A 27,974-nucleotide genomic window follows, 5' to 3' on the forward strand; every position below is an offset into this window, starting at 1 on the left:
GCCTCCCCCCCGCCGCCGCTATAAGAGCGGCCGGCGCGGGCTGGGGGGAGCCACTGCGGCGGCTCCTCCTCGCTGGAAGCCCCGGCGCTTTTGGCTGCCCTTTGAAGTCGGAGAGGGAGAAGGAGGGAGGGAGCGTCTGGGGCCGCCGCTGCTCCGCTCCGCTCCGCGCCGCCGCCGCCGCCGCTCCCGCCCGGCCCCGGAGCATCGTCCTGCCCGGCCCCTCCGCCGCCAGGTACGGCCCGTCCCGTCCTGTCCCATCCTGTCTTGTCCCGTCCTGTCCCATCCCGTCCCGTCCTGTCCCGTCCGTCCCATCCCTTGCCGGCGCAGATGCGGCTCCGCATCCCGGCTGCGCATCCCCGCCCCGCATCGCCCTGCCGCCGCCCGAGCGGGGCTGCCCCGCTCCCGGCTCCGCGGTGCTGCTCATCTCGGCGGCATCCCTGCCCCCTTTCTTAATTTTGCCTTCATTGAAGCACGCAGCCCCGCAGCCTGTAGGATAAACTCCGAGCGCGCTCTGGTATTGGCTTGGAGTCAGGAGTGTCTGGGAGCCTTAATGAGAACCAAGTGTAAGGCAAGGCTCAGCCACCTGTCCGCGGGATCCCCGGCCAAGCGCTCTGGGCTCCCATTAATCAATGGATCTGCCTCTTGGAAAGTCTCTTTAGCATGCTGCGCCTCTCCCCCAGGGCGATTGCAGAGCGGATTTGGGGACCTGGAAGCCCTCTGGTAATTTTTTTCTAAGGCAGACAGCAAAGCGGGGCTGGTGTTGCCGGCAATTCAGCGATTTCAAAACCGCTACAAAAACCTTTGCAAGAAGGAAAAAAAGAAAAAACAACAAACAAAAATGAGTAGGAAAGAAGCTCTTTATATTGCAGGTCTGCAGTTCTGCCCTTTCTCCCCAGGAGCAGCACCTCTCCCACCCCCCTGCTTCCCAAAGATACTGCCTAACTGCTTTTCAAGGGAAATTAGCTTAGGGGAGGATATATTTTTTTCTTTTTCCTCACAGACATGAGCTGCTTTGATTGCCTGGAAGCATGATTTCCTGAAACCTGCTCCTTTCTGGCTCTTGCAGGGAGGTTCACAATAAAACGTATTGTGGTTTTGAGCTGGGTTTTATTTAAGAAAATGCCATTCTGGGTTACTCTCTTTCATGAGGCAGATGGAGAAAGAGATGAAAGGCTGACACTTGGGATAGTTCATTTCTGCTCTTTAATTGTGGGTTGTGTCTTTTCTATAAGAAAAGGCATCTTCCCTGGGAACTGAGGGGAATTGGAGTGGAATAAATGAAAAAGGAGGAATGATGCCTGTTAATTGCATTTTTTTTGTTTTGAGGCTTTTCATCTCATTCTTCCAGGAGCAGTCCTGTAAATGGGGATATTTAAATGCACTGCTTTTATAGATCCAGGAACACTTCTGGCTACTCACTGTGCTTCGGTGTAAGCCAGGCTCTATTCCAAGGCAGCCTTGGAGCAGTGTCAGGTGCAGCCACTGGAAACCAGTGCAAAGTTGTGGTTTGACAGATAAAAACTGAGCTGGGAAGCGAACTTGTACCATGTTCATGCTGCTATTAATGAAATAAAACTTCAGGCTCAGGTCCCTGCAGTCCCTGCTGGTCAGTGCCATCAAGCTGAGCAGGAATGCTGGAGCAGAGCTCTGGAACCAGGCAAAGCAGGTCCTGCTGCTGGGCATGGGGCCGGGTGGGAGCTGTGCTTAGTGCAGTGTTTGGTTGCTTTCTAGGATGAAGATATCCAAGTGGAAGTGGAGCAGCATCTCCACCAGTGCTCAGTTGCAGCTGAAGGGCACCCTGGCCCTTCTTCTTGTGGGCAATGTTGTCTTTGTCATAGCTCAGGTAAGGCTGTCAGGTTTTTGGGGGCTCTCTGGGCTTTAAAATGCTCTGGTGTCTGGGATGGGAACCCCCTGGGCTGGCAGAGCTGCTCTGTGCATGCACCAGGTCTCCAAAATTTGTGAGGACTTCTGGCTTGCCTTCACTCTTTAGTCTGGGCTTAACCTAAGTTGTGCCTACCATGGCCAGGAGCATTCACAGAGCATTTCAAGGACTCTGAAGGGCCATGCCCTGCTCTTGGGCGAGCATCACTCCTTGCTCCCTGCACTGGCTGAGCTTTCATTTACTTTCCATGCAATATTTGCAGTTCCTCTGCCCTCTGATGTGTGGTTATGACAGGGGGTGGGAGCTGGGGGTGTCAGGGACCCTCCTGAAGTGACAAACCTGAGCTTGCAGAGAGAGCACACAGGCTCCTGCACCCTGCTGGCCCCCCCTGGCACCCACTGACCTGCTCTGCTGCTGCAGAAGGGTTTTGCAAGGGTTTGTTGAAGCTTCCAGTGGAGCTTCCAGCAGCAGCTGGCTCTGCAGCTCCCTGAATTCTCTGTGGAGCAAGAGTCAGAGAGCACCAAGAGTCTCACAGAGTTTAGGGCTGTTTGGGAGCTCGGTTTTGCCAACTGAGCGAAACAATGAGAATTTCCTTTCCTGAGGAATCCCAAATATTGCCACTTCATTCCAATTTTGTAATGAAAACACAATTGCAAGAATGCAGGGATGGAAACCTCAGGCTTGACCTCAGCTGGAGAAGGCAATGCCTGGGTCGAGTGGGGCAGGCTGGGAGGGGAGGGCTGCCCTCAGTGTCCCCACACAGGCTCTGAGGTTTGGATGTGACTCCTGCTTCTCCTCCTTCCCCTGTGCTCCGAGCAGGACCTGACACAGACGTCCAACAGCCTGGAGGAGGGGTCAGATGTCACTGCCTACTGGTGGGGAGAGTGGACCAAGTGGACAGCGTGCACCAGGACCTGTGGGGGAGGTGTGAAATCCCAGGAGAGGCACTGCCTGAGGCAGAGGTACAGCCCCACGGGCTGGGGAGGGGCTCTGCAGCAGCTGCCTGACCCCAAAGGTCACCACTCAGACAGAAGCACCGATGGAAATGTGTCTGGGCAAACCCTGCTGGGGCAGGAGGGGATTTCCTGAGCTTTGGGCATCCCTGCCAGCAGCTGAGTGATTCCTGGGCTGGCCCTGCAGTTTCTGCAGCAGGGCCTGGTGCAGAGGGGCAGCAGGCACAGACTGAGCCTGTTCTCCAGGCTCTGGGGCACAGCAGCCCCTGGTGCAGGGCTGGCTGGGGACCCACTGGTTCCATCTGCTTTGTGCCTGGCTCTGCCCTCTCTGGGCAGTGTGGTTCCCAAAACACACTTTGTAAATCTTGTCCCCAGGCCCTCACCCCATGATAGCTCCTGGAATAGTTGGTGATGCAGGTGACAAAGCCACAGAGACCTTTGCTACCTGCTCCAGGAACAGATCTCTGTGTGGCTCTGCTGTGTGCACACTGACCTTACAGAGAGCAAATATATTTAAACAAGGGAAAATGATTTCTGCCCCCCATCTAACCACCATTTCCTTATCAGAAGGAAGTCAGTGAGTGGGCTGGCTAATAAAACTTGCACTGGAACATCCAAAAGATACCAGCTCTGCAAAGTCCAAGTAAGGATATCCTTTGTCTTGTTGGGAAAGTCATGTATGGCATTTCTGGGTCCCTTGGAGAGGGGACACCATTTGTCCTGTACCTGTCACTCTCTTGCCCCTCCAAGCAGCTGGGGGTTCCCTTCTTTGGTGCCTACCTCCAGTGTCTGGGCTTTGGGCATTTTGCCATAAAAACCAGAGACTGGTTCTGGCAACAATTCCCAGGGGGTTCCTGCAGTGGGGGGAGGAAGAGGAGGAGGAGGAGGAGGATGTGGCCTGGCTGGGGAAGGTGATGGAAACACTCCTTGCAGCTGGTGGTGATGTGCCAGAAACCTTTCCTGCACTTTGTTTCCGTCAGGATGTTAATGTATCCCATTCTAGGAGTGCCCTGTGAACGGAAGGAGCTTCCGAGAGGAGCAGTGTTCATCGTTTAACTCCCATGTGTACAATGGCAGAACCTATCAATGGAAACCTTTATATCCTGGTAACAAGACATTCTTTGTGTGTTTCATAATGCTCAGCCAAATATTTTGATAGTTATGATGCTACAGCCCGCAGGAAGGCTCCTCCTCTGCTGTTTTAAAGTGGTTTTTCAGAGGCACAATCAGCTGTCTCCCGAGTTCAAAGGCTTGTTTGGCAGCTGCAGGGTAGCCTGAAAATTAAATAACAACATGAATTCATGTCTGTAGCCTGTGTTGGTCACAGCTCCCAGGGACCAGAGGCTGCAGGAGGATGTGGGAGCAGGAGATGTGAGGGCTGTGCTGGCAGGGACAGTCAGGCTCACCCTGACAAGTGTCCTTTGAGCCAGGGCCATTGCTGGCTGTGCTGTTTCAGTGATATTTGGTCTCTCCCACGCCCTCTGTGTGCTCTGTGAAATGTCACCGAGGTGCAGCTGGTCACTCTGGTCATCTGGGGTGAGCAAGAACTGCAGAAACTACTTGGGACTCAGAAACAGAGCTTTTATTGAACTTTTATTGAACACTGAACTCCCATCAAAATCAATCATTAAACACAAGCCATGGATGAGCTTTAGAGCTGCTGGGAAGCCAGGACCCTTCTCCTGAGGAAGCTCCTGAGCTCAGGTTCTTCAGATTCACTTGGATACCTAAAAATAGAGATGGGATCAGATCCATCTTCACATCAGATTCATTTGAGTGCCTAAAAATAAAGATAGGATCTCCTGCAAACTTTGTTTTCGGGGGTCTGTACATACCCAAGAACAATTCTCTTCATCAAATCAATTTCCCTGTGTACCAGGCCCCTGGCTCTCCAGCCTTTGCAGGATCAGCAAGGTAGAACTTGGTCTATGAGCTATTTCTTCTTGGTGGCTTTTGTCCCTTGAAGGTGACAATTTCCTCAAACACGTTTGCTGCTCAAGCTGACTCACCAGAGATGATTCAGGAGTTGTTTTGTGCTTGAGCAGGCATTCATGTGGCTCCTGGGGGATTTGCAGAGAATATTTTGACACTGATGCTGCCTTGCTTGGGTGTGCAGGCCAGCGGGTCTCTGATTGCTCAGGAGTTGGTGGAGACAAACACTTGGGGTTCTGATGCAAATATGATTTTTTCATCTGCCTCCTGTGGATATTATAAAATATGGGATTATTGTGCTGGTGGGTGCTGCCAGCCAGTTGTTGTCTGCAGAAAGCAAAGGGTGAATTAAGTCCATCTTGGGCGAATGTTTATGGAAAAGTTATAGATCATAAAATGCTCTGAGTTGCTGTGGTTTGAATATAGTCTTACAGGTGAATTTCCGACAATATATGTGTAAATTTAACTCATATATCAAGTGTTGCCAAGTGCACATGCACGTTTTTGTGAAATGTACTTGCACAAAGCAGTGCTGCTGCCTCAGTGCCTGCCCTGGGCTGGTGCTGGTGATGCCCCTGGCATCCCTGGGGCATCTCTTCCAGCAAAGGCTGCCACACTGTCCAAGTGCCATCTCAAACCAGTGCCTGTCCTCAAACACAGGAGATGGCCACTTGAGAACTCTCACTGCTCTGCAGTTGTGCTGCTGTTGTTTAGCTTGGCAGAGATTTGCTGGCTTGGGTAGGATGAAAGTTGTGGTGTTTCTGCTGTTTTTGAATCTCTCTTTATATCCTTTCCCCTTAGATGACTATGTTCACATTTCTAGCAAGCCCTGTGACCTTCATTGCACCACTGTGGATGGTCAGAGACAGTTAATGGTTCAGGCCAGGGATGGAACATCCTGCAAATACACGGATTTCCGAGGGGTTTGCGTGTCTGGAAAATGTGAGGTTGTTAAACATTATAGCAAAAATCTTGTTAGTAGCATTCAGAGAATCGCAGTGGGTGCGACGTTTGCCTGACCCTCAGTGCTCTGTCTGTGCATTTTTTAGCCCATTGGCTGTGATGGCATTCTCTTTTCCACCCACACCTTGGATAAATGTGGAGTTTGCCAAGGAGATGGGAGCAGCTGCACCCACGTAACCGGCAGTTACCGGAAAGGAAATTCTCATCTTGGTAAGGCTTTGGGGATTGAGGGCTTGAGTTGAGAGGGCTGGGTTTAAAATGGAATATTTTTTTTTGGTAAATTGCTTTTGGGTCTTACCAACTGCCCAATTCAAGTTTTTCCCACATGTTCTATGTGTGTTAATGCCGCTTGTTTGGGCAAAGAAAACCTTCTTTAAAAAAAACCAAAACAAAACAGGAAATTTGCATGGTGTTTGTCAGAAACCAGAGATCTCTGATGATGAGTGGTGCAAAAGGGTTATGCAAGAGTCTGGTATCTATTTTAGTCTTTTTTAGTCATTTAGCCAAAAACAGGACACTCATGACCCAGTAAGACTAGAAATAAACGACTTGTAATAACAGGAAGCAACAATATCTTGAAAGACCAGGATTTCAAAAATCAGTGTGATGTAAAGCAGCCGAACCTACATGTCCTAAATATAACAATCTAATTCAGGAATTATGATTAATGCTCTCTGAGATGGAGCAAACTGCAGGAACTTCAGCGCTGTGCGAAGACTTGTCCTGTCCCATCTTTTGTCTGGTGCTAGGCAAAGGGGAGGCAGAGGAGAAACCAGCTCCCATCTCCTGCTGGAGTTTTGGGAATGCTGGCTAACACAGGGAGCAATACTGAACCACACAACAGCTTCTCTAGCTAGTAAACCCATCTGCAGATGTATTTTCTTACACCAGTTTAGATAAACATGATATTTGTGCACTGTAAGAACTGAATCCTTTCCCCCTTTGGATGTATTTTTCCTCCATAAACCAGGACACAATTTGCACATTTTTCTATCACCGATAAACTCCTGTTTGCAGCCTAAAACATGAAGGGTTAGGACTTTTAAGTCCATTAGAAATGTGGGTCCAGGCTAGGGTGTTGGCTAGCTTGCAGCTCTGCCTGAGGAGGGTTTGGTTCAGATCACTGGTCACAAAGATCCTCTGGTTAATCCGTAGGCTATTCCCTGGTCACGCACATTCCCGCCGGAGCGAGGGATATCCAGATAGTGGAACGGAAAAAGTCTGCAGATGTTCTGGGTGTGTATAACCTCTTGGTACTTCCCTAGGATGCATGCCTATGCTGGTTAATGCTTTTTCCAATGCAGAGCTGGATGCAGTTTTGTCATAGAATCACAGAATATCCTGAGTTGGAAGGGACCCACAGGGATCAGAGAGTCTGTTTGCTGCAGACATGAGTTAAATCCGTAGGCAATGTAAATCCATCTGTGTTGTCCAAGCCAGGGTGTTGCTCCTCTCTGCAGTCCGAGCACCTGGGCTGTGTTTGTCAACACTCTGATTGCTTTAAAGCAGAAAATGTTGGTGAATATTATTTCAGGAGGGTGTGACAGATGCCCTGGTGCTGGATCACAGATGGCCAAGTGACTTCACCTCTCTGGTGATCCCCCCAGCCTTCCCCTGCCTGGGGAATGTGCAATGACAACAGCACCAAGGGGATGTGACCTACATGTGGCCTTGCTGAAGTGTTGGGGACCACACACCCATCTCACAGGGGAGGTGACAGAGCTGCTCAGGAGCAGTGTGGAAAAATCCAGACTTGCCAAAGAGAAGCACATTTGCTGCCTCAGAGGCTTGTGGCCTCTGGAAGGTGGCTGTCACTTCCCTGGAAGTGTTCAAGGCCAGGCTGGATGGGATTTTGAGCAGCTTGGTCCAGTGGAAGGTGTCCTAGCCCATGGCAGGATGAGATGAGCTCCAAGCTCCCTTCCAATGCAAACCATTCTGGGATGATGCTATGGATGAAAAAGGCTTGATGTGGTTACCAGTTCCTGGGCTAGCTCAGGGGGCATCAATGGCATCTTGGGCCACTGCTGGCTCAGGGGACATCAGCTCCTGCCCTTGGCCACCTGCCAGTGCTCTGTGCAGAGCTGGGGCTGTTCAATGTTCCTGCTGGGCTGGTGCCAAAGGAGTGACAGGAGCCAGGGCGAGTGTGAACCACATTCCCAGGGGTTTGCAATGTGAAGGACACATGGCCGAGAACTCTGAGCACGCCCTCACATAGTGAGTGCTGCAAACAGGTGACCAATGCATTGCCATGTAGGAGAATCTCCTTTTTTTTATTGCTGTGGCACTGATTTTACCCCCTGAACACACCAGGGGCTGCATCCAGAGCTTTGCACGTGACAGCACTGACTGTTCTCTCTCATTTGAAGCTGTGGCTGATGAAGCTGGGTACTATTTCTTCAATGGGAACTATAAAGTGGACAGCCCAAAGAACTTCAACATTGCAGGCACGGTGTTCAAGTACCGCCGGCCCATGGACGTGTACGAGACTGGCATCGAGTACATTGTTGCCCAGGGACCCACAAATCAAGGGCTGAACATAATGGTGAGCTTTGATTTCTCCTCTTCTCATGGTGGGGAAGAGAAAATCCACCTTGGGTTGAGGAAGGGGTGAGCTTGGGAGCAGAGTCCTGGCATGGTTTTACATGAGGAGGGGATGGGAGCAGTGATTCTGGCCAGTTCCTTAACCAACCCTATTTTTTTTGTGTCAGTGCTCTTGGATTCAGGCAGGGCTGTCAGGGGTGAATGTGGGCTTGGTAACTCTTCTCTGCAGGGAGAAGATGCCTCAGGCACTGTGAGGGGATTTCTCCTCTGCTCCTTGGCATTTTTATCCAAGTTACCTGGCAGGAAAAGCAAAAATAAGAAACTGGGCCAGAGAGCTTAGACAAGTGCCTAAACCTTAAACCCCAATTCTCTCTTGAAAGCAAACCATGTAAAACCAGGTATTTGGAGAAAAGTCCCTTAATTTTCTTCTGGGCAGGGCAGCCAGAGCCCAACTCCTGACATCTTCCATGTAGCCCCAGGCTCCTCTGGAAGGGGAAGGGATGATTGCTTGGGTGCTTAAAAAGCATCAGACCACTATGAGGCTGTCTCAGCTGGGAGACCCCAGCCCCAGTGGGGTGTAGTAGCTGTAGGAGGGGGTGTGCTCTTTATAAAAAGTCACAAAAGTGGCTTTGCAAGTGATGGTCTTGTGAAGTGCCTGCCCCAAGCCTCTGGTCACGCAGTGGCCAAGGAGGAAGTGTAGCCTGTGGCTCCTGGGATTAATCCCCATGGCACACAGCCAAATAACCTTTGGAAAATGGTGCAGGACTCCAGCAGGAAGAAGCTGGCACTGTGAAGGAAAACAGACTGGAAGCAGCAAAACTGATGCTCCCCAAGTGTCAGGTCCAAGATGAATCCCATGCTTTGCCTGCCACAAATTCCTTGCACCCTCTAATAACTCGATTTCTTTGCTAGGTCTGGAATCAAAATGGCAAGAACCCATCCATCACGTTTGAATACACTCTGCTGAGGAAGCCACACTCCAAGAATCTGCAGCCCATCTACTACACCTTCTCCGAGTCGGAAAGCGAGGAGAGCCGCGAGTTCGACGGGGACGTGCCACTGGGCTTTATCCAGCACAATGCAACCTATTTTGGGAGAATCTCCAGGGAAAGGATAGACTTGGAGAACCAGGTGTTTGGAAGGCAGGACACGGAGGAAGATTTAAACTTGAGCAAAGGTCAGGAAACCAATGAGGTCTATGAAAGAGCAGAAACAATTGACTGTGAGCCAAAACTGAAGGGCAAACAACCCCAAGGTAAGGAGGAGACTTGGGCCTCACTGTTCTGCTTCTCAGAGCTCTTGTTGAGAAATGCTCTGTTTCTACCTCTGGTGGTTCTGCTGGTTTGTGTTTTGGAAACCTCGGAAAGTTCTTTAAAACATCTCTGCTCACAAATCCTCTTTGCCCTTCAGATTCTGGTTTCTGGTGGGGGCGTGCGGGGGGTGGACACCGGGTGAGACCTCCCTGCTGGTGCCCTGCTGTGCTTTGCCTCATGCCAAGGACAGGAGGGAGCCCTGGGTGCACAAAACTCCCCATCACAACATCTCCCATCACCTCCCACCCCTCCAAAGCCCCCATTTGAGTCCCTTGGGCATCCCACCCCCAAATTGCCTGGAGTGCCTTCCCAGCATGGCTGCATGGGCTGTGGGGCCAGGCGAGCACCTTCCTTTCACCTCTGCTATTGCTTTGGGCAGTGCTGGCGGGTGCTGAGCTCCCCTCTGGCCACACCATAGCAGGATAAGCCCCTCCAAAGCTTCACACCCTTGAGAACCCCATGAGACCCCCCCTGCCCTGCCTCTGGCCCCCCGTGTGGCTGCTCAGGCTCCGGCGCGTCCCCGCTGCTCCGGGCTGCTTCTCCCTCCCAGCCTCGATGCATTTTGTGGTTGTCACTGTGGTTTCCCCCCTGTTGGCTCCAATCTAGATTCAAACGTAACCAGGTCTACTTACCAGACAGACCATGACGACAGAGAGCCCGAGGCCAGGCTCAGCTCCAGGGAGTTCCTTCTGGAGAACGCCATCACGGACAAGCTGCTGGGCAAGACCTCGGACTCCAAGGAGCTGCTGCTCAACGTCACCATGAACAGCATCTTCGCTCAGGGAGACCCAACCAACTCGGTGGGGTCACCCCTTGACAGCCTCTATGTGGACTACGAGGACAGCGATGGCCTCGTCACCTACTCAGTGAACAGCACCTTCATGGAGCTGAGCAATGGCAAAGCCACCAACACCTCTGCAGAGACGCCCTTCTCCAATGCCACCGTCACCATGAGCAGCCCTCAGGGGAACAGAACCCACAAAGCAAGGTAGGAGACGTGTCTTTAGTTAATAAATCAAATTTATTGCTGTTCTTGACTCGTAAAAGCCCTGTGCTCAATGCATGGTTTCTATCCCTTTGGAAGCAGGAGGTAAGTGGGGGTGGGATGGTGGAAATGTTCTGTTGGGAGTTCATCTGCAAGGAAGGGCCAGAGGTTTGGGAGCAGGAAGGCACAAGAGCGTTTAAGCAAGAGGAAATCTTGATGTCCCCCTCAGTGGCCATGCTGAAGTCCGTGCTGATGTTTGTCAGCTCCCTTGCTCTCTGCTGTCACAGCTTCTTGTCAGAGCCACAGCCATGAAGAAGCCTCTTCCTTTTGCCTTCTCTTGACATCCTGCTCCCATTCCCCAGCCCCTTCCTCCAAGTTCTGAAGCAGCAGAAGTTGGTCCTGGCCCCTTTTCACCCACCCTGTTGAGTGTCACCCACAATCCTCCTCACTTGGGATGGCAGGAATATGCTTCCAGCAGCTCCCAGGCATGGCCCTGCCACTGGAACCTCCACTGAAGGTCCAGGAACCAGGCCTGGATTTGTTGCCTCAGCTCAGGAAGTCACAGCTTGGACAGGAATATCCAAAGCTCTGCAGTAGCAGCTCATTGGTTGATACTGGGACCATCACCTCAGAATCCTTTAGATGGCTGGTTTGAGTAGAAGTGGGGAGGTAAAGAAAGGCCTAAGTTAACTTTAGCAGCAGGTTTTGCTCTGGGGAAGGGTGGAAGGAAGTGTCGGGGTAGGTGCTGATCCCCAAGCCTGTATCTGTCAGCTTTTGAGATGTCCCAGGGCTCTCTGGGGAGTAGCCTTGATTCCCAGCCCAGAACTCATTCCCAGTGTGGCCACACGGGGACTGAGATGGGCCCAGTGCTCACAGCAGCAATTAGCCCTCCCATCAGCCCTCCTTCATGGTCAGCCACCCACAAGAGCACTCCCTTGGCAGCTTGAGCTGGCACTGGGGCTTTGGGAGTATCCAGGTCCCAGAGCCAGGTGTGGATTTGGGCCCCACTGTGCATCCCCATGGCACCCCAGCCTCCTCCTGGACCTGTAAAGCACAGGATAAGATGCTGAGCTGGAGGAGATGCAAAGCCCTGAGCAGATGCTCCCTCTGGTTAGAGTTAGCTGGATTTACCCACAGCTTCCACTACGTTATGCTAAAGACACTCGTGCTAAAGAAAATGGCCATGCAGCCAAATGGATCAGCAAACTTCTTAATGAAAGGAACATGAAAACCTTGCCAAGGGCCTGAATCTTTCATCTCTCCTCGTGCCTTGGCTTGGGAGTGCTGCCTTCAGCTGCCAAAGCAAGAATTTCATCCTCTCTGACAGAGAGGGCAGAGCCCTCAACTCCCCTTACCCTGCCCTGGGGACTGCCCTGCCCCTTGGGGCTCCCCATCACACTCCCTGTGTCCCCTCAGCTGCCACCCTGCACCCCAAAACTCTGCCCCAGCAGCTGTGAAATGGGGGCAGTGCTCCCCTACCTCCTGGGAGTACAGGGAGCTCGGCTTTTCTTTTCACAGAACATTGGGGCTCCAGTGCAGCTTTTTGGGTGCTAAAAAGCTCCTTGCACTGTCCCTGGCTGCCCACCTATTGATAACGGTGATTTAAACCCCTTCAGGAATGTCACCCAGCACTGACAACGTTTTCCACCTGTTCTTCCCCTTGGTTTTGTTCCACAGTGTCCCCTCTTCTCTCTCTGGAACAAAATACAAACTTTTCAGATCAAAACATTGATATCTAGACTAGTTTTGCACCAGCCAAAAGGCTGAGGGATGCTCAGGTCCTTTCAGGCTGGGCCTGCAACAGCAGCCACGAGTTTGCCCCTCTGCTTAGAAACAAAAAACAAAATAAAACACAGAAATGGGAGCCAGGGGCTGTGGATATTGATCTGTGGTGGTTTTGTGTGCATTTGTCAGGGTTTTTCCTCTGCTGTGGGAACTGTTTTGGGAAAAGGGGCAGCCCAGAACTCAGTTAAGGGTGAGGGAATAGTGCTAATTTTTGGTGCTGTATCTTGCTTGAAAAGCTGATTAAAAGCTTGAGAAGCAAATGTGTGACTTTATTATTTAGCTCATAATCAAGAGGAAAATTGAAAGAAAAGAGAAAATGCCCCCAGTTTTGTTAAACAATGGGCTGCTGTCTGCATTGAGAGGAGAACAAAGTGACAGTTTTGTCTTTGCTGGAAATGAGCTGCCCTGTGCCCAAATGTCTGATTCCTCTGGAAAGATCTTGTCCCTGGGACCTTGTCATGCATAGAAGCTCTTTATTTAGGATCACATACACTAAAGGGACACTGTTGAAAGATTTACTGTCCTGATGTGGGATAAAGCTTATTTTGAAGATTTTATCCTTTTAAAGACAGAGGAGTCCTGGTCACAGGATAACTTGGTGTTTACTTTGGTGCCTCAGAGATCAGGGGATAGACTGGAGGATCTGGGTAATATTTCCAGGCAAATTAAAGTACAAAAAGCAGATGTTGGACTATGTTTTAATGACATTTGTGAGCCCTCTCCTGGCTGGGTGGCAGTTGGTGGCACAGGGCAGGGATCAGGAGCTGGTGTGGGTCCCCAGGCAGAGCTGCTGTGGCAGATAAAACACTATTTATAGTGAGCTGAGGTTGTTATTTTTCCACTAAAAAATAATAAATTAAAAAATAGTCACATTCATTTCAGTTCCATTTCAAGTGCAGGAAGCAACCATTTGCCAAACTGACAGAGGCAAAATCAACAGGGAAAATGAGATTGTTGTTGTTTTTAATCCTTCTGGAGGCTCAGTGCTGGCGGTGGAAGGAGGGTGGGTCGGAAAGGAAACGGCTGGATTCTCAACAGTGTCCTTTGAAAGGTTGATTTGATAGGCTGGACCTCAACTTTTTCTTACAAACAACTAAATAAGGCAATTTCAGAGCTTCTGCTGCCTAGAAATCATACAAGCTGCATATCCTGCCAGGCCAGAGACAACTGGATGTGAGGATACAACCTTGTACACTATTCCAGTGTAGCTGTTCCAAGGGTTTGGACAAAGGTATGAGAACAGAACCGAAGCCTTTTGTTGTAAAGGTGCAGTATCCCTGAGGTGTTCCCCCCTCCCAGCACGGGGAGCAGCTGCAATTCTTGCTTGGATAAATGTTTTTTCTCACACCAGGCTGACTCTGTTACTCCTCTCCCCGTGGCATTTTGTGTTTGAGCACAGCTTGGAGCTGAGAGATGCAAATTCCCCACTTGACATCCAGCAAAATAAATCAGACCAAAAACCAGAGTGGCAAAATCAGTGGGCTTTGAGGGGAGAGCTCAGAAACTCCTGTGCTGGCTTTTGGAGATTGGAGCAGCCAAAATCTCTGCTGCACTGAGCAGCACGAGTGGGTTTGCCCAGCCCTGGAGACACAGGGGAGGAGATACTGCACCTTTAGTCACTGTGTGCCGAGGGCCAGGTGTATTTGAGCAGAAAATGCAAACTTTTGTTAAATTCTGAACTGTTTCTACTTGTGGGTATTTTTATCCCATTCTCTCTATTTCTAGACAGTGGAAGCTCTGCCTCTAACCGGGCTGGGGATTCTACTTGGGGCTCAGGACAGGTATGTTGTGAAACTAAAAAAAATTAAAAATTGATTCAAACAAACGAACCTCCCAAAAAATCAGAACAACCAAACCCAACCAAAGCCAAACCAAGCACATCCCCTCCCAAACCCAAACCCAACCGAACTGCAGCCAGATGTGTGTGTGTCTGTCGTGGGCTGTCACTGCTTGCCTTGTAAATGCCTTTTTTTTTGTTTTGTTTTTTTTTTCTTTCTTTTCTTTTCTTTTTTTTTTTGTTTGTTTTGTTTGTTTTGTTTTGTTTGCTTATTGCTAGAAACAGATTGAAGTTAAGAAAGGGCCAAGGTGTGAGTGCTGCTGACATGTACAGGTGGAAGCTTTCCTCCCACGAACCCTGCAGCTCTACATGCACCACAGGTAGTTATAAGAAGCAGCCAAATTCTGCACAGCCTGCTGAAATCACCTGGTGTGTGAGTCCATTTTATGTCTGTTAGGGATGGGAAGGAGCTGGTGGTGTTGAGGGGATCTCATGAGCTCTGCTTTAGCACGACCCCAGCTCTGCTGTGCCTGGGTGCAAAGGTGGGGAGAGGAGCTGGGGGCATGCAAAGCCCACTGAGCTCTCAGGTGTGTTGGGGACCAGGAGGTAGTGCCCAATATGTCCATCACCCCTCCAAACTCTCCCTCTGGGAAGCTCTGAGCACTGCCTTCACTTCCCATCACTTTGTGTCCCCCCTGGGGCTCAGCAGGATCCCCAAACCTGTCCTGAGCCTCCTTTTTCCCCCCCCTTCCTCACCTTTTTGACAGCTTCAAGGGGTTTGAAAAGCTCAGCTGCTTCCCTGCAGAGAGAAATTTTAAAGATTGTTCAGCTCTGGCAGGAAACACAATAGCATTTGGCTTTTTGATTATGTTTTGTTTCTCCCACTCCTTCTACCCCAGAGCCTGAGCTCGGCTGCGAGGGTGTAAATCTGGAACAGTGACAGAGATGCCAGGGATATTGAAACTGAGCCTCTATTCTTCAGGCAGAAATTCCCTCTTTTTGCATTAATTCCTCCCTTTTTGCCCCCTGAAAAGCTTCAAGGCACCTGATCTCCTCCCTCACCCCTTGGTTAGGGGGTCCTGTTGATCCCTTGGGATGAATCAGGCGTGTGGGTGGGGCACTTGTCTGTGCTGCCCCTGAAATTATCCAGAGCCTGCAGTGCTTCTGGAATTAAAAAGAGGGAAAGGAGTGGGAGAGAGGAGTTTACAATCTCAGGGACATTTCTTAAAAGATCAAATGCAAGGATTTTACATTTTAAGCATTTGCTCTGGTCCAGCAGCCTCGTGCCTGCAGCAGGAGCTTTGCAAGCCTTCCCTTTCCTCAGGATCCTGTCATCCACATGTTCTGGGACATTTTTGACTTCTTTGATCCCCTCTGAACAAATTTCTCCCTTGGCTGAGCCAGCCTGCTCTGCCCTGGTTTGCAGCAAGCCGAGAGAGGTTTAACTCAAATTTCTCTTTCCTTGCTGCCTTTTCTCACTGACATATCACAGAGAGGCAAGGCCATGTCAAGAGCTGTAGATCTTTTTTTAGTTTCATGTAAACCATATGTTTCCCAGAGCTGCAATTCTTGTTACCTGTAGCCAGAGCAGCCTCCTGGTCCCCAGCCAGGTCCCAGAATGGACTTCCCAACATTTACTCTGGCACGGGAGGCTGTGGGGGAAAAGGTCTCGCTCTGACGGCACCGGCTGCCGCTGCCTTGGAGGGGGAGCAGGAGGGGCAGGACCTTCCTTGCCAAATCCCCAGGATCCCTGCCTTGGCCTGGAGCTCTGGATGCACCTGGGGAGCACCTGGTGCAAAGGGAGGGGTGTAGTGCACAGGGATAATGAGGGATGGAGTGGGTTGGGGACTGTTTGCTGTCGCCTCCACCCACCACCCAGTCTGCTGAGCAGACTCGTGGTCCTGAGTATTTCCTATAAAAATGTGTTAGTCATACATTGGTTTTGGTGGAAAGCCCTGGAAGGGGTGGTCATGCCCTCCTCTGAGCTGGCCAAACTCAACCACACTGCTCAAATTGGTGGGGTGGCCACTGTGACATTCCCTCCCAGCAGCGCCCATCCCACGGGACTGGAAGCTTCCTGCTTTTCACAGGGAGGAAGTTTTGAGAAATGCAGCTAAAACCACAAAAACAACAACAACAAAAAAAATAGTTTGGATGTACAGCTCACCAAGCACCCTGCTGTGTGTGTGTGTTCTCTCTGAGCCCAGGAGTGATGTCCACTTATGCCATGTGTGTTCGCTATGATGGGATCGAGGTGGACGATGCCTACTGTGATGCCATGACCCGGCCCGAGCCCATCCATGAGTTCTGTGCTGGGAGAGAGTGCCAGCCAAGGTACTGCCTGCACAGGGCACTCCTGCACTCTCTGTGCTTCCTCTGACCCGGATGTCATTTTGGGGGAGGGTTGGTGTGGATTTGGGGGGCAGCAGGGATGGCCCACAGCACGCCCATCCCTCCTCCCTTAATTCCACTCAAGAGTTTCCTCCTGAGTGGAGGTGAGAACAGGGCAAAGCAAGAGCCCAGTGATACCAGGGACCAGGGATGGCTCCTGGAGAGCCCTCAGGTGACTGTGAAGGAGGACAGGTAGGACATGGAGCAGAAGATCTCCTGGAAACTCATGCTAGGGCTGAGAGCCAGGGCAGTCTGCAGCTGAGGCAAGAAAAATGTGGGGAGGTGAATGGTGCTGCTGCAGAATGCACCCACCCTGAGGGCACCACAGGGACTGGAGTCTCTGTTTGTTTCATTTTTTAAAACAAGCATTAAGGTACCTTTTGTGCTTAGATTCTCCCGCTGCTCTTTCCTAAAGTTGTCTCTCCTTGTGGCTGTGCTGTTCCAGCTGCAGGGGCTTGCACTATGTGGGAGAAGAGCTGCTCTGTGATTTACCAGTGACTTCAGCTGGGGAGCACTGGGAGCTCATGGGGCAGCCACCAGCACTTGGGCAGACAGAAAGATGCTTGGGCTGGCAGTACTTTTCAAAGAAAAAAACGTTAATTTTGTGTGATCTGGATGGGGAAGACCTGTGTTTCATTTCCCTTCTGAAGTTAGGTGCCACCTCTAAATGACATCTCCAAATTTGTGACATCTCCCTAGGGCTGTTTGTTGTGCCTGGAGCCCCAGATGAAGGTGTGAGGCCTGGGGGCAGCTGGGGCTCTCCTGCACAGAGAACAGCAGCAATGGGGACCTGGGGGCTGCCCACCTCCAGAGGAGCTGGGAATTCTGATCCATTCTGATTTAGCTCATTCTTTAATTGCTGTAATATCCCTGTACTCTACAAACTTGACCTTTTATGTTTTTTCCTTGGATTGCAAGCTGCTCCTGTCTTGTCAGGACAGAGGTGGCAGGGGACAGTAAAGGACAGGCAGTGCTTGGAGCAGATCCCAGCTCCTCCAGCCTGTCACTTGTGCTCAGCAGAGTCAGACTGATGGTGGGACATGAACTGTGTCCCGCTGGGGCTCAGGCAGCTCTGTGTGACATTACTGCTGGCATCTGCAGGGTGATGGATGCTGTGTCCTCCCCGTACTTCAGCTGAGCAGGCAAAAAGGAGAGGTCAAACACGGGCAAAAAGCCTGACAGAGAAATGTGCTGGCAGAGCCCCTGGTGACAAACACTCACTTGTCACTGAGGACACTAGGCCAGGCCCTGCTGTGCCACTCTGCCTCCTGACAAGCTGGTTTCAGCTTCAGGCATGAGCTGGGGGCTGTGGGGTGAGCCCAACATATGTTGATGCTTCCCATCCCTTGGGAACAGCTCTCAGGAGTTGGCAGCCTGGCTGCAGCTCACTCCCCCCTTGATGCTGTTGAGTCAGGGATGGAATGAAAGACTCCAGTCTTTAGAAGGTGAATCAGAAGGCTGATTAATGAAAAGTAGTGCAACTTTTATAATGTGACTTGCTAAGGTGAGACTTGATTGGTCTCAAAGTGAAAACCTCTCACACTATTGGTGAGCTATAAACAGCGCACTGGAGAACCACATCTATAAACAACGGTTACAGAAAGAGAAAAGAATGTTTTAATTCTTTTCTCTAATTTTCCCACAGCTTCTCACAGCTTCCCTGGATTTTCCTGGGACTATGTTTCTCTCTGCTCAGAGGATATGTGATTACACACTCCCTGCAGCCAGGGCTTTCCTGTGGGCTGCTCCATGGGGTGATGGGCTCTGTTCCCTGCCCAAGTGTGTGGGATTCACATTTTCTGAACCAGAGAGAAGTGGTGAGAGAAGCAGAGAAAGGAATGCTCAAAACAATTCTTATCTCATTCACTGCTCCTGTGTTGTGCCAAAGTAGGATGCAATATGGAGACTGTTTACCCAGAGTGATGGTGCTTTGTTTCCTTGGCCTATCAGGGCCAAGCATGTGTGCAGACTGTCAGTCAGGAGACAGGAAATTCTGGGCAGTTGAGTTGAGTGCTTTGTGCAGATTCAGTTTAGATGTAATGTAATATGGTGTAATACAGTATAGAATGATATAGCACAATATTGTATTTGTGGGGTTCCCAGACAAAGGAAGGAAGGAATGATGAATCTGTCTCCATGTTCTTGAAGGCTAACTTACTATTTTATGATACTATATTATATTAAAGAATACTATACTAAACTATACTAAAGAATACAGAAAAGATACTTACAGAAGGCTAAAAAGATAATAATGAAAACTCATTACTCCTTCCAGAGTCCTGACTGGTCATTAAGTCAAAACAATTCACATGAAACCAATGAAACAACCACCCGTGGGTAAACAATGTCCAAACACATTCCAAAGCAGCAAAACACAGGCGAAGCAATGAGAAAATTATTTCTTTCTTTTTTCTCTGAAACTTCCCAGCTTCCCAGGAGCAAAATAATGGGCAAAGGGATTTTTTCCAGAAAATATAACTGCCACAATATAAAAAAAGTAATTAATTAGTAATTCTGATATCCATGGAGTCCTCCTCGTCATTCCTTCCTGCCACGGGGGTCGCCTTGCTCTCCCATGCTTTCCTATGCCTTCCTGTGCTCTCCCATGCTTCTCCATGCTCTCCCACACTTTCCCATGCATTTCCATGCTTTCCCCCGCAGGTGGGAGACGAGCAGCTGGAGCGAGTGCTCGCGGACGTGCGGCGAGGGGTACCAGTTCCGCATTGTGCGCTGCTGGAAGATGATCTCACCAGGCTTCGACAGCTCTGTCTACAGCGACCTGTGCGAGGCGGCCGACATCGCCCGGCCCGATGAGCGCAAGGTCTGCAAGAACCCGGCCTGCGGGCCCCAGTGGGAGATGTCCGAGTGGTCAGAGGTGAGTCCTGCTGGCCAGGGCAGCGCCTGAGCCTGGCCTTTGCTCCCTTTTCCAATTTATCCTGATGCTTTGTGGTTCCTGATGCTTTTTTAGGTCACCACATGACCTAGAGCAGAGGCTAGATGGAGTTAAAGTAGGGATTTATTAAAAGGATATCCTCATTGGATCTACCTTGGACAGCACAAGAGCCCAGTCAGGGCTGCACCCAAGATGAACCCAAATCGTCACAAAATGAACCCAAGATGAACCAAAATGGTCACAAAATGCACGATCGCTCATGGGGCCTCTCACTTTGATAAGTTCTGCTCCATTTGCATCTTGGAGTTAATTGTGATGCCTTGTGATTCCTGATGCTTTTTAGGTCACCACGTGACCTAAAAAAGAGGCTAGACGGAGTTAAAAAATAAAGTAGGGTTTTATTAAAAGATCTTCTCAATGGATTCACCTTGGGCAGCTCAAGAGCCCAGCCAGGGCTACATCCAAGATGAACCAAAATGGTCACAAAATGAACCCAACATGAACCAAAATGGTCCCAAAATGCACAACCAGGCACGGGGTCTGTCACTTTGATCAGTTCTGCTCCATTTGCATCTTGGAGTTCATTGTCCAATTACAGCTCTAGGTTGTGCAGTCCCATCCTTCTTGTTTTTCTCTCTCCAGCCCACATTGTTTGTGCTCTTGGGCCTGAGATTTGGATCATTTGTCCTTGGTGCCCAGCTAGAGAAGGAATTGTTTTGTCTCCCCACTCTATGCAGAGAGCTCACCATCCCCTAATATGAAGCTCAGAACTACACACCAAAGCAGCACAGAATCTGAAAAATAGAAAAGTTAAACCTGAGGCATCAATGCTCATCAATAACCATCCACAGCCATTGGCCTCTTAGGATACACTGCCTGCAGTAATGATGTGGATCAATGTGCATCAATATTTTTCCCCCTAAAATGAAGGCCTGGCTCCTCTTTAGGATGGGAGGCCACTGCCATTGGTCATTCACAGGTAGGGCAGGAGCCCAGGGCTCAGATTTCCCCATCAGGATTTCCTTGGCAGCCTCTTCAAACCCAACATGCCAGGAAGGCGATCCTGACTCCCACATGAATTACATCCCTATAAATGTCCCTTCCTCACCTCCTCTGCACCACATGCAGAATGAAACCTTTCTCTAGCTATGCCTAAAGCCAGTCCCCAGAGCCTCTGGGAGACAGTTTGGGGAAGGTTCCAGCTCACTGGTTTCCTTGGGAAAACCTCTGGAGAGGGTTTGTGCCCCTGAATCCCTTCCCAGGCACAGACAATGCTCCACCACATCCCTTACAAACACAAACCCATGGAAACAACCAAACCAGTGCTGCTTCCTCGGGGTGCCTCTTCCCAAATCAAGCACAGACCTGATCTAAGCAGGAGCAGATGAGCTCTGAGCCAAGCTGTCCGTGGGTGCCAACCTGCCCCATGGTTTGCATCACGAGGAATATGACTCTTCCTCCTGGGAAGCTCCCAAAAACTCATCTTAGTCATAATTTAAACGTCTCCATTCCCCTGCAAGCTGGTGTGCATCATTTCCCTGGAGCTGACAGAGGGGCTGGTGCATTCCCTGGTGGTGCAGGATGTTTTGACTTTCCCAGCTGGTAGAGAGGAGCTCCCTGAGCACGTGCTGGAGCGTTATTTTGTCCAGCATAGCAAATGAGTGGTTTATTTTACAGAAATGTGTATTCTCCTCCAGCATTTGTCAGGGACAGATTGCTTGAGACAGTGCTGGAGTAGATTGTTCTTAGCCAGCAGCAAAGCTAATCTCCTTTGGATCCCATCAGAGGTGGGGTGCCAAGTTGGCTGGGGAAATAGGCATTAAAAAAAGCACATTTCAGGGCTCTGAGGATTAACATCTCGGCACGGTGCGTCTGGGCCCTGTGCTGTTGACACTTTTCCCTGCTTTACGTTATGCATGGAGCAAATGTAATGTGTATGTGAGACTGTAGTAACTCAAATTCAGTTCTAAATAATGTCACTGGGCTGCACGGTGCCAAATTTATCCACAGCATAAAAATCTCAGTTGTGCAGTCAGAGGGAGAAAACATTCTCCAAAGAGGTGGAAAGGAGCTGGCTGTTCCTGGGAAGGAGGTGAGGGAGATCTCACCGTGTCTCTAAGTGACAGCTAAAGCTGCTAAGCTCTGAGCAGACCCTCCTGGAGCCTTTTCCCCCCTCTGGCATCACCTGTTGGAGAGCATGGGCAGGACGCAGCTGGGGCTGTGGAGGGGGCTTGGGCGAGTCATTTGTGCATTTCCATCGTGTGCTTTTAAACTTTTATGTTCAAATATGGGGGAAAACCCAACCCCGAGCCCGGCAGCTGCCGTGGTGCCGGCAGCCCCGGTGATGTCGCTGTCCCCTCCGGCAGTGCCCGGCGCGCTGCGGGGAGCGGAGCGTGGTGACAAGGGACATCCGCTGCTCGGAGGAGGAGAAGCTCTGCGATGCCAGCGCCCGGCCCCTGGCCGAGAAGAACTGCACGGGGCCACCGTGTGACCGGCAGTGGACAGTGTCCGACTGGGGACCGGTGAGACCCCGCCGTGGCCGCCTGAGTGGCCGTCGTGTCCCACCCCAGGCTGGCTTGTCCCTGCTGCTCCTCGGGGATTTGGGGTTGGGTTCATCAAAAAAACCTGCACTTGGGTCCCAACAAACCTGCAGGCAGCCTGTGCTGAGAGCTGGCCTCAAATAATTCCACTGTTTTGGGTCTCTCGGGTCACCTCTGCCAGCACTGTCACCCTGAGCAACGCTGGCTCGGACACTGGGGGTGATCCAGCATCTCAGTAGATCCTGTTCCATCTCCCCGTGGTCTCCTGCCTTGTCCCACCCTGGCTTGGGCACTGGGGGTGATCCAGCGTCCCAGTGGATCCTGTTCCATCCCCTGGTCTCCTGCCTTGTGCCACCCTGGCTCAGGCACTGGGGGTGATCCAGCATCCCAGTGGATCCTTTTCCTTTCCCCTGGGCTCCTGCCTTGTGGGAGATGTGGTACAGCAGGGGTTAAACCCTGAGAGACCTGGCTGAGGGCCTTAGTGGGTGTCAAAATCCTCTTGTCTGTCTGCTGTACAACATTCCTTGGCAATGCTGATGCTCCATGCCCAGAAATTGAACCTTTTAACTTCTTTTCCTTTTTTTAATTTTCTGTTTCCCCCTTTCTCTTTTCCCTTTCTCCCCTTTACCTTTCCTCTTTCCTCCTTTCCTCCCTTTCCCTATTTTTCTTTCCTCCTTATTTTCTATTCTCTTTCACTCTCTTTCTTTTTTCCTCCCCCCCTGGCTTTTTCCCTTCCTGCACAATTCTGCTCCAGAGACCCCCTCCATCCCAAGCTATTTTTACCCAGGTTTTGATACATTCACATCAGCTAAAAATAAGTAGTTTCCATGGCAGCAGCAGTGCTAGCAAACACCGAGAGCCTCTGCAAGAGCAACCACGGAAGCACGGGGAGCACCGGCTGCTCTGGGCACTGAGGGCTGGATTTTTGCAGCCACTTTCTTGGTCCCCTTTGCCACTTTGGGAGCCACTTTGGGGTTCCCTGCTCATGGTGCTTCCCCTTTTGCCTGCCCTGAGACATGCTGGGTGCTGGGGCTGTGGCACAGGTTGTCCAGAAAAATTGTAGCTGTCCCATCCATCCCTGGAAGTGTCCAAGGATAAACCTCTCCTTTTCCAAACCCCTGCACAGAGTTTGGAAAAACCTGGGACAGCAGATGTCCCTGCCCGTGACAAGGATGGAACAAGATGATTTTTAAGGTCTCTCCCAACCCAAACCAGTCTGGGATTCCGTGATGATGGAATCTCTGTTGGACGATCCGCTGAGCATCCCTGTGGCTGTTTAAAGTCCCAAAACCCCTGTGAAATTTGGGGGAGGCAGGTGTGGGGAGTCAGCTGAGCCCTGTGGGGGCCCTGTCCCTGCCATGAGGGCCCTGTCCCTGCCATGAGGGCCCTGTCCCTGCTCTGAGGGCCCTGTCCCTGCCATGAGGGCCCTGTCCCTGCTCTGGGGGCCCTGTCCCTGCTGTGGGGGCCCTGTCCCTGCTCTGGGGGCCCTGTCCCTGCCATGGGGGCCCTGTCCCTGCTGTGGGGGCCCTGTCCCTGCTCTGAGGGCCCTGTCCCTGCTGTGGGGGCCCTGTCCCTGCTGTGGGGGGCCTGTCCCAGCTCTGAGGGCCCTGTTCCTGCCATGGGGGCCCAGTCCCAGCTCTGAGGGCCCTGTCCCTGCCATGAGGGCTCTGTCCCTGCTCTGAGGGCCCTGTCCCTGCCATGAGGGCTCTGTCCCTGCTCTGGGGGTTCTGTCCCTGCTCTGAGGGCCCTGTCCCTGCTCTGGGGGTTCTGTCCCTGCTCTGAGGGCCCTGTCCCTGCTCTGGGGGTTCTGTCCCTGCTCTGAGGGCCCTGTCCCTGCCATGAGGGCTCTGTCCCTGCTGCGGGGGCCCTGTCCCTGCTCTGAGGGCCCTGTCCTTGCCATGGGGGCTGTGTCCTTGCCATGGGGGCTCTGTCCCTGCTGTGGGGGCCCTGTTTTCTTTGAGGGCCCTGTCCCTGCTCTGGGGGTTCTGTCCCTGCTGTGAGGGCCCTGTCCCTGCTCTGGGCTGGGTCAGGGGGGATCCCTGGCACTGAGTGCCCACTGTGGTTGCAGTGCAGTGGCGGCTGCGGGCAGGGCAGGATGATCCGGCACGTGTACTGCAAAACCAGCGACGGGCGCGTGGTGCCCGAGTCCCAGTGCAACCTGGACACCAAGCCCCTGGCCATCCACCCCTGTGGGGACAAGAACTGCCCCTCACACTGGCTGGCACAGGACTGGGAGCGGGTAAGTGCAGATCCTGTGCCCTGGAGGGGGTGGGATGGGGTTTGCAGCTCTCAGGTGTGATTTGGGGTGCCTTCAGAGGGCTCAGGATGGGGTGTGCAGCTCTCAGGTGGCTCCTGTGATTTGGGGTGCCCTAGAGGGGTCAGGATGGAATTACAGCTCTCAGTTGTGCTTTGGGGTGCCTTCAGAGGGCTCAGGATGAGGTGTGCAGCTCTCAGCTGTGCTTTGGGATGCCCTTGGAGGGGTTAGGATGGGGTAACAGCTCTCAGGTGGCTCCTGTGCTTTGGGGTGCCCTCAGAGGTCTCAAGATGGGGTTACAGCTCTCAGGGGGCCCTGCTCATGACCCCACAGTGCAACACGACGTGTGGCCGGGGTGTGAAGAAGAGGATCGTGCTCTGCCTGGAGATTGTCAATGGCAAGATCAAGACTCGCAGCCCCTCTGACTGTGACGTGGCCAAGAAGCCCGTGGAGGAGAGCACGTGCTTCGAGAGGCCCTGCTTCAAGTGGTACACAACCCCCTGGTCTGAGGTGAGCAGAGAGGGGGCCCCAGGGCTGTGCTGCCCCATCCCTTTGCACCAAGGGTCCCTCTGCCTGCAGAACCCCCAGGAGATAGGTGAGTCCCTGCAGGACGTGGTCCCTGAGGGTATTTTTGCTACATGGTGTAGCTGGGGCTGTCTGTGCTCAGGGAGAACAGGACTGAGAGGGGCTGTTTGGGACCAGCTGTAGCTTTATTTTTTTTTCTTTATTTTTTGCCTGGGAGTGTGGCTGGGGGTGTGCATGGAGCCCACAGGGTGGCTGCCCCAGGGATGCAGAATTTGGGGATGCTCCATCACCCTGCACAACCCAAAAGGCAGCCAGGGTTCAGTGGCCAAGGGTCCAAGCCTTGCTTCCTGCAAGCCCTCCTGGATGCAGCCTCCCTGATCTGAGCTCCAGGAGCCTCATTTTTAGTCTTGCAAACCCTATAATTAACCAAAGCAACCCTGCTGCCTTCCCAGCTCCACGAGGCATCCAAAGGGCAGCAGGCAGTGAGTGCTGGGCCCAGCAGTGGCTCCACACCCCCCAGGGATGCACAGAGACCCCACAACCCCACTCTTGGTGCTCTGGGGATTCCATGGCCACCCATGTCCTACAGAGCATCACCTGGACAGGGCCAGCTGGTTTGTGGTCCATTGTGAAGGGCAGCAGAAGGAGGGAGGGTGTTAGAGCCAGGGGGTGGGACCACATCCACCTACCCTGGGCAGAAGCTGATGGTGCTGGCAGCAAAGACAGAGCGAGGGCACAGCGGTGTGGCACTGGGATGTGACATTCTCCTCCTGCCCCAACATCTCCAATGAGCAGGTTCTGGCTCAGAAGAGTCCCCTGGCATGGCAGGGTCTTGCCTCACCCTTTCTCTCTGTCCTCCAGTGCACAAAAACCTGCGGGATTGGCGTGAGGATGCGGGATGTGAAGTGCTACCAGGGCAAGGACATCGTGCGGGGCTGCGACCCGCTGGTGAAGCCGGTGGGCAAACAGACCTGTGACCTGCAGCCCTGCCCCACAGAGCCCCCAGGTGAGCCCCACAGCCTTGGTTTTCCATGGATCCCTCCGGCAGCACTGCCCCATTTGGATAATGATCCCAGGGAGGACACCAGGGACAGCTCTCCCTCTGTGCCCAAGTAATGCACAGGCTCCTTCTGGAGATAAATTAAGAGGAGAGCTCAGAAGAATCATGCTCTGACCTGAAGATAAAAGGGGCCTTTGGAGAGCTGATTTGGGTGCTGCTTCTGTAAGATTCCAGCTAGAGCTGAGGAAGTTCTGTCTGTGCCATTATTTTAATGATTTTTGGTCTTCGGGTGTCCTGTGGGATTTGTAACTATCTCGTTATCTGGCTCGTCTGCTGGCTCAGAGTCCCTGTGATCTTTAGCAAACACACAGTTCTAATCCTTTAATAGGATTTGGGAATAAGGACAGTGTGGGAGAAAAGCATGAAAATGGGTGACAGATTTGGGGCCAGCTCCTGGCTCAGCTCTGGGTGCTCTCAGCTGCCCATTCCCTTGGGATCCATGGAGCTTGGGAGTTGCCTCGTGGCCACCTTGCCCTGGGAGCAGCCTGGTTTCATGCATCCTATGGATTTGAAGCAAAAAATATGCATAAAAAAGTATAAATCCTATGTGTTTGAAGCAAAATATTGCACTGAAAGGAGCTGGGAGAGTGCTGAAGCAGTCTCATCCCTTTCTCCAGCATCTCACTTGCTCCTAACTCTGGATGTAGCACTGCTGGATTCCCATTCTCTTTCTCAGAAAGCCTCCTTGGGATAGAAATTGTGAATCCCTACCAGGGGAAGCCCTTGACTTGGGGACAACTCAGTGCCTTGGTGGCTCCAGCAGTCCCTGGGCAGCTCTGTTTTACAGCAGAGACATTGAGCTTCAGGGCTGGGACCAAGTGAGACTCCCAAGCCTTGCCAGGTGTGAAGGAACAGATCAACCTGCTCATGCCTTTGCCCAGGCTGACAATGACATTTCTGGAAAAGCTCCATGGTGCTTTCCAGGGGATGTCAGGGAGGTGGCAGCCACAGCTGGGCTGATGCTGTTGCTCATCCCATGGTGTTTAGAGCTGGGTAAGGTGGGAAATGACCTCATGAGCTCACAATTGTTTATTTTCTTCTTCTTTTCCATGGCATGCTTTGAGACATAGAACCCTGGGAGACAAGGTACCAGCCTGCTCACACCTGCCAGCAGCTATGAGACAGTGGCACTAAAACTGGCACAAATAAAGCTCCAGCAGCATTTTAGCTCGGGCTGGGAACAGCAGGAGAGACATAAATTAAGGGAGAAATCCTATCCTGACCACCTACTCTCCAAGTGCTTTAACAAAGGTTAAACCAAAAACCTGCCACCCCAACCCCAAATTACTCCAGCATCTGAGGGAAATCAACTTTATCTGTCAGGGATTTAACCTGCTTCCAGAGAAAACAAACCTGGGCCATATTTCCAGGCACTTCATGTCCTGCTAAAGTGTGTTTTCTCTCCCTGCAGATGACAGCTGCCAGGACCAGGCAGGAACCAACTGTGCCTTGGCCATCAAGGTGAACCTGTGCAGCCACTGGTACTACAGCAAAGCCTGCTGCCGCTCCTGCCGTGCCCCCCACTCCTAGGGCAGGGCTGCCTGAGCCTGGGCTCCCCCTTCCCCCTGCACACCCCAAACACTGCTGACAAGGATGCTCTTGGCCTGCTTTGTGTGTCCCCACCGAGGCAGAACTCCTCTCCTGGCCGCTGGACGTTGGGAGCCCCCTGGGGTCAGAGCTGTACAGAAATCTTGTATATTTGATTCCCCCCCCAAAATCCAGCTACACCCAAGGTCCTGTCCTGTTTCTTCCCTCGGTGCAAGGTTGGGGTTGGCGAGGGGAAGGTGTGAACTCTGGGAAGTGCAAGTTTCCCTTCCCAAAATGGTCTTGGTGCCTCTCTCCTGATTTATCCCAGGGCCTGCAGGCTCTCCTTAGCTGAATTAACATGGTGGGAAGCTGTTTGTTAAATAAACTCAAGCCCTTTTTTGTAATATGTAGGTGTATACTTTTTCAGAGAATTTTATCTTATAATCAAATGTTAGTTTCATAGTCCTTACAACCCCTCCCTGATGCTGACATATTGTATATAATATGGAAACATAACTGCACTTTATATCACAAAAAAGACGTGCTCTTTTTTAATATATTTGTTTACAGACAGTGAACTTTATCCATATAATCATTAATTTGTACTCATATGTATATTTTAATAAAGTTGTCATATTTATGGTGGTATTTTG

At 51.6% G+C, this 27,974-nt stretch overlaps 1 protein-coding gene across 7 annotated transcripts; it reads left to right on the forward strand.

The window, feature by feature from the left end:
* The first annotated feature begins 135 nt into the window (after positions 1–135).
* On the forward strand, positions 136–27,969 carry ADAMTSL2 (ADAMTS like 2). 7 transcript variants are annotated; one of them, XM_036393785.2, is made up of 19 exons: positions 136–232; positions 1,732–1,843; positions 2,702–2,844; positions 3,403–3,478; positions 3,839–3,941; positions 5,569–5,714; positions 5,817–5,940; positions 6,886–6,966; positions 8,097–8,272; positions 9,184–9,526; positions 10,191–10,572; positions 14,411–14,511; positions 16,339–16,465; positions 19,184–19,397; positions 21,782–21,937; positions 24,024–24,194; positions 24,543–24,719; positions 25,596–25,740; positions 27,206–27,969. In XM_036393785.2, exons 2-19 carry the CDS (start codon positions 1,733–1,735, stop codon positions 27,322–27,324), a joined length of 2,895 nt encoding a protein of 964 aa, XP_036249678.1. In that variant the 5' UTR covers positions 136–232; position 1,732; the 3' UTR covers positions 27,325–27,969. The 7 variants fall into 7 exon arrangements, with proteins under 7 accessions (XP_036249678.1, XP_036249679.1, XP_036249680.1 ...); XM_036393786.2 differs by having other exon boundaries at positions 14,417–14,511; XM_036393787.2 differs by having other exon boundaries at positions 10,224–10,572.
* The last annotated feature ends 5 nt before the right edge of the window (positions 27,970–27,974 follow it).

This window comes from Molothrus ater, chromosome 20 (genome assembly GCF_012460135.2).
Source record: "Molothrus ater isolate BHLD 08-10-18 breed brown headed cowbird chromosome 20, BPBGC_Mater_1.1, whole genome shotgun sequence".
Taxonomy (NCBI): domain Eukaryota; kingdom Metazoa; phylum Chordata; class Aves; order Passeriformes; family Icteridae; genus Molothrus; species Molothrus ater.